Raw genomic sequence first — 5690 nt, forward strand, 5'->3', positions numbered from 1 at the left:
GAGAATTAAGCACACATGTGTCACAAGATATAAGATGAATAGGCTTGTTTTAGATTGAATGAAATATTTGACACAATATACGTGGTCCATAAAAGATAACGTTTCAGAGCATTTAGCTTGAATATGCTCATTGATGGTATCATCGTCTACTGCAAAAATACATGATCATATGAGAGATCAAGGAAGGGAGCCAACCCCCTATATCAAACGGATTTGACAGGACCCTCGAGTGGCGCATCAAATTTAACCAACGAAAATTCTCCTATGGGATTCCAAATCCAACTCCCATATTGTCAATTAGATTGACGCAGCTAAACCTTATACCAACAAGTCTCCCCTTTTAAAGACAACATTCTAAGTCCTCTCGCTGCAACCTCCCCACTGTCATTGGTGAACACAAGCAACAAGTTTAATGTGAGGGTGAGTTTGAGAGCAAAGAATGATGGGTGTATTGTTATGAAGCTGAACTGTGCTAACTTGGAGAAAGGAGTAGCAAGACTCTTCGCCAACCTCTGTTGTGTTGGTGAGATGGAGAAGAGAGATAATGTGAAAAGTGAATATGAGTGTGAGGTGAAGAGGGAGAAGAACATGATTGGAAAAATGAGACCAAGGTAGAAGACATGAAAAAATAATATACAAATATATAGGGGGTGTGAAGGGACGGTGGCTACATATAAGGTCTTTTTCAATTAGAGTTTCGTTGACAAGCAGGATAGAGGGGAAGTGGTGGCAAACCTGATGGAGAAGAGGGTGGGTGGCGGTGTGACCAACACATGGGGTGGTTGTGGGGGATGGTGTAAAAAAAAACCGTGTAGAGCGAATACCATAATGCTGTAAGACCTATATAAATCCAACGATGAATAAATTTGGTGCATAACAGGTCACCTAAAATGCTAAAATTGTGGTACATTTTAGCCATCATATCCACATCAAGAGAACACATTCCATTCCAAAGCATTAGTAGTTCAAGGTAAATGCACAAAGATATTGAAAACATTTCATTGATGCGCATAAGCACCAAAGTACCCTTACCCTTAACATGTGTCAGTTTTCAATCCAATATCAATAAATACCCCATCGTAAATGCTCTGATAAAATACAAATGGAGTGTTTATTATTAAGGGTCTATTTGCAAGAAAAATGCCAAATGTTTCTTTGCATATCTAAAATACCCAATGTTTTGGAATGGGGGAAGAAATAATGAAGCATACAAGCAAGCACATAAGGCATATTGTTTACAAATTTTATATCATTATCGATGTTTGGGTGGACAGAAACAATATAGCACTTGAATTATAAAATCAGATTAAAATATGTGAACCAAACAATGTCCAATCCACAAATTCAAAAACAAACGCTACTGTTAATGTAGGAGGGGAGGAAATGGAATAAAACAATATAAAATAGCTAGGCATCTGTTATCTGATATAATCGTAAACAAGATTAAGTGCGACTGAGAGCAAGAATACAATTTGCTATAACCAATTAAGAGTGCACTGAAGTACCTAACCACTTGCTCGTTGAACTTGAAGCTTGGTGAAGTTTGAAGCCAAAATTGAAACATAGAATTTGCACAACATGTCTTCAATGTTCTTTACGACACGTTCCTACAACAGAAAACAGAGGTTATATAGATGTACTGATTTCGAAAGCTAATGATGTAGCAAACAGTAGTAAGAAAGAGTTAACGAGATGTGGGCAAATTCTTACTTCAACCTTCAGCTTCATGGTTTGTGAAGCTTGAATCCAAAAACTCTCGGAACATAGTTCTGTGATGGTTTCTGTGGCTTCAGTTGTCCGTAGGTCATCAGGAACAGGTGGGGAAATGTAGTACCAAAATAGGCTCCATCAATGTCTATAACAGAATCAAGGAATTTCAGAAGTACAGGATGTATGTGCCACCATAAATTTAAGCCACAATTATATATTACAAAATAATTGATACATGCATTGTGAATGTGTAGTATTCCTTTGCTAATTCCATTGATAATACCAAATGTGAAATATGTAAATACCTAACAAGAATTTTAAAAAACTGGGAGAGTCATGGTTCCCCCTGTTCCTTGAAAGATCTTTCGCTCCACCTACAGACTACTTAATTGACCGTTCACCATTGGGAGATAAAAAAAAATAAAATTAATATAAAAGCTAACAACGGAAGAGGTGTTATGCCTAAGGAAACTAAAGTAAATTTCTGAGACATGTCAATGCATAATAAGCTAAAACACACACATCATTGTTATATAATGTTAAATAAGGATACTGCCTTGATACTTGGACCGAGGATAGTAAATGTCTTCACATCTTGGGCAATATATCTTCACAGTGCTAGACCTAGGAATGTCGGACTGACCAACTGGAAGGCAAGGTTGTCCAGAGCAGTAAACTCTTGGGCATCTGCCAAAGTCATAATTCTTGTACTTGTCCAGCTACAAAAAATGACAGTATCATTAATAGTACCAACCTTGTTGACAGTAAAGCAATAACACTGCAGTAATTAGAGACAAAGAAAAATCCTACCATGGCAGCCATTCCTTTGCTGGTCAATATATACCGGGCATGAATCATACCATAAAGCATCTCTGCTGCTGATTCAATTAACTCATTTTGTTCCTCGGTAAACATGTCACCTACATATTTCAATCAATCCAATTTACACAATAAAATACAGAATAATCATTAAACAGATAATCAATCCAATTTACACAACAAAATACAGAATAATCACTAAACAGATAATCAATCCAATTTACACAACAAAATACAGAATAATCACTAAACAGATAATTAATCCAATTTACACAACAAAATACAGAATAATCACTAAACAGATAATCAATCCAATTTACACACCAAAATACAGAATAATCACTAAACAGATAATCAATCCAATTTACACACCAAAATACAGAATAATCACTAAACAGATAATTAATCCAATTTACACAACAAAATACAGAATAATCACTTAGGTAATCTGCATAGTATAATTAGAATCGCAACAAGAAATCCTATCACCGCTAATATTAGAGACATCAAAAAAATTAACCAAAGCTTACCATGGGAGGATTCAACATCCAAAATTAAATCAAGAGCATAATCATAATAAGGCACTTGACTGCTCAATCCACACAGATTGAAATCGTCTTGGATGTAATCATCATCAACCTCACAAAAGAATTCATTTCCTCTCAAATTGCAAAACCATGAGATCCAAGACGTGTCATCCCCATCGGAACCACTAACATCAGACTCTTCACTATCCGTTTCAGATTCCTCTGCAGCCAATGCATCTAATAAGAGGTTAGCTCATTAATACAATTACAATCCAAGATAAATCAAACATCCACACTTCACCCCAAAATGTTGCCAATCCCAAATCACAAAAAATTGCAGTTTACTCAAATTCTACTATGCACTGTAGCTTTAGCATCGCAATAGTCACTATTGGACAACATAGTGAAACGCTAAACAGTAGCAAATTGTTCAAATCCTACGTACACCTATGAAGCACAGACACCGGAAACTCGACACCGACCGACATTAACACATCAACCCCGGTAGTAATTTGAAAAAATGAATAAATTAAATGTGATCACTTAAACCAAAACCAACACACCTTTTTTTCAGAGGTGCCGGTGTTACAGAGGCAAACACTATAATGCAATAGCACAGCTATAACATACAATCCCAAATCACAAAAAATAGAAGTTTATTCAAATTCTACTATGCAGTGCATCAGCAGCATCGCATTAGTCACTATTAGACAACATTTTGTACTAAATATCGAAACACTAAACAATAGCAATTTGTTCAAATTTTACAAACACCTATGAAACACAGACACCGGAAATTCGACATCAACTGACACTAACATATCGACACCGGTAATAATTTGAAAAAATTAATTAATTAAACATAATCACAAAAACCGAAACCGACACTGCAATGCTATAGCATCGCTATAACATGCAATCTCTATTTAAAAACAAAGCTTCACCTCCAAAGTTTTTGTCCAAATCTATTAGTTCAGAACTTAAATTTCACCTTAATTAAAAATGTAAATTAAAAAACAGGAATATGAATTGGAATCCTAAGCTAATCTTATAGAATAGTACATGATAGTGAAAACTAAAGCTACTAGTAGTTGTTAGCAGGAATAAATTTTTTGGAAAAAAAAACACCTAAAGCAAAGTAATATTATTATCATTACTATCCAAGTATATAGAATTAAAAGCGAAAAAATAAATAAATAAAATAAAACGGTTAAGCATAATGATAATTGAACGAAAATGAATTAAAATAACTAGCATTGAAAAAACGAGATCAGATCGAAAACTCACCATCGGAAGCGTTTGGATTTTTCGGAATAACGGCGGAACCGGGGCGAGGGTCCCTATGATCCTTAGCGGCGGTTAAGAGAGAGGAAGAGGAGGACCTATCTTTACCGTTGATGGTTCTGGAAGTGGACGGCGAGGATCGTTCGAGTTGTTTATCGAGGACGTCGTTGATTCGTTTCCGATCAACGGAAGCAACCTCGGCTTTGGATCCAACGCCTCCTCTGTACATAATAACAATTTCTTATTGTATTTGATTCTTATGGTGTCTGTGTTAATCAATTATCATAATAACGATGATGATGAAGATGGAAGAAGCTAGGGTTTTGAGTTTTTCAGATTTTTTTTTATTTTGAAAAATGGAAATTGCAATTTCGATTTACAGACACGCAAAAGATGAACAATGATTCCACCTCCTTTCTATTCTATTCCTGACAAATTTTATTATTTTTTATTATTTTTCTACATTTAGTGCTTTTGTTTCGGGTAAGATATTTTTATTTTAAGCTTTTTCGGTTTTATCGCTTTCATTTTATTTTTTTTGTTTAAACATTTTTTTTCTGAGTAGACTAATTATTTGAAGATTAGGCCGTCAAAAAAGTATCTGGAAGTTTAGTTGATATAATTTTTTATTTATACGAATTTATACATGTTTGTATGCTCTTTTGTGACATTAATAATTAAGTGAAATGTCAAGAGATTGAGTTTTGAGAGATGAAATTTAAATGCGACAAAATCCAATTAAAATTGCACTAGAAAGAATTCACACTACACTATACTTGAATAAAAAATAAAAAGCATATTATATAAACAAAAGTCCATGTAATAAATTTATTAAATAAATGATATATTTGATATTTTTTAATTAAAAATAAATTTTTATTTAAAAAGTACATTCATCTCTTTAATCTCAAAATAAATGATTAATTGCTCATAAATTTTAACTAAGTAAACCGTTTTTTTTCAATAATTTAATATAAGAAAATTGATATAGACAATATATATATATATATATATATATATATATATATATATATATATATATATATATATATATATATATATAAAAGTTGATTTAGGTTTTATCCCGCTCTTTTTAAAAGAAGTTTTGTTATAGTTTGACCCTAATTATTGTTTTTCTTTTTCAAATTTAAAATATATTTTTTATCATGTAGTTTTAAACTTTGGTGGTGCGACGAGAGTAGGTTTCTCCGCATTACCTCTTTACTTGTCGGCGTCGCACAACATAGCTGTCTCTGGCACCATTGTGACTCAATATTCTAGCTCTGGTTCGCTGTCATCGGCACCACTGTAGTTCGTTTCTTCGGCTTGCGGTTTTTATTGGATTTTTTT

The 5690-nt window shown here is 33.6% G+C and overlaps 1 protein-coding gene across 2 annotated transcripts; it reads right to left on the minus strand.

Moving 5' to 3' along the window:
- Positions 1–1229: 1229 nt before the first annotated feature.
- LOC131652335 (casein kinase II subunit beta-1-like) lies at positions 1230–4776 on the minus strand. Of its 2 annotated transcripts, none has more exons than XM_058922175.1 (6): positions 4344–4776; positions 3060–3278; positions 2521–2630; positions 2264–2429; positions 1711–1855; positions 1230–1607 (listed from the first exon to the last, which is right to left on the minus strand). In XM_058922175.1, the coding sequence occupies exons 1-5, from the start codon at positions 4567–4569 to the stop codon at positions 1725–1727; spliced, it is 852 nt and encodes a 283-aa protein (XP_058778158.1). In that variant the 5' UTR covers positions 4570–4776; the 3' UTR covers positions 1230–1607; positions 1711–1724. The 2 variants fall into 2 exon arrangements, with proteins under 2 accessions (XP_058778158.1, XP_058778157.1); XM_058922174.1 differs by having other exon boundaries at positions 3060–3293.
- Between the last annotated feature and the right edge of the window lie 914 nt (positions 4777–5690).

Source organism: Vicia villosa, linkage group LG2, assembly GCF_029867415.1.
Source record: "Vicia villosa cultivar HV-30 ecotype Madison, WI linkage group LG2, Vvil1.0, whole genome shotgun sequence".
Lineage (NCBI taxonomy): Eukaryota > Viridiplantae > Streptophyta > Magnoliopsida > Fabales > Fabaceae > Vicia > Vicia villosa.

Coding starts and splice junctions, on each gene's coding strand:
- LOC131652335 (XM_058922174.1), bottom strand. CDS start 4,569: ATGTACAGAGGAGGCGTTGGATCCAAAGCCGAGGTTGCTTCCGTTGAT. Junction 2,631..3,059: donor GGATGTTGAATCCTCCCATG/GTAAGCTTTGGT, acceptor TGAAATATGTAG/GTGACATGTTTACCGAGGAA. Junction 1,856..2,263: donor TCGGTCCAAGTATCAAGGCA/GTATCCTTATTT, acceptor ATTCTGTTATAG/ACATTGATGGAGCCTATTTT.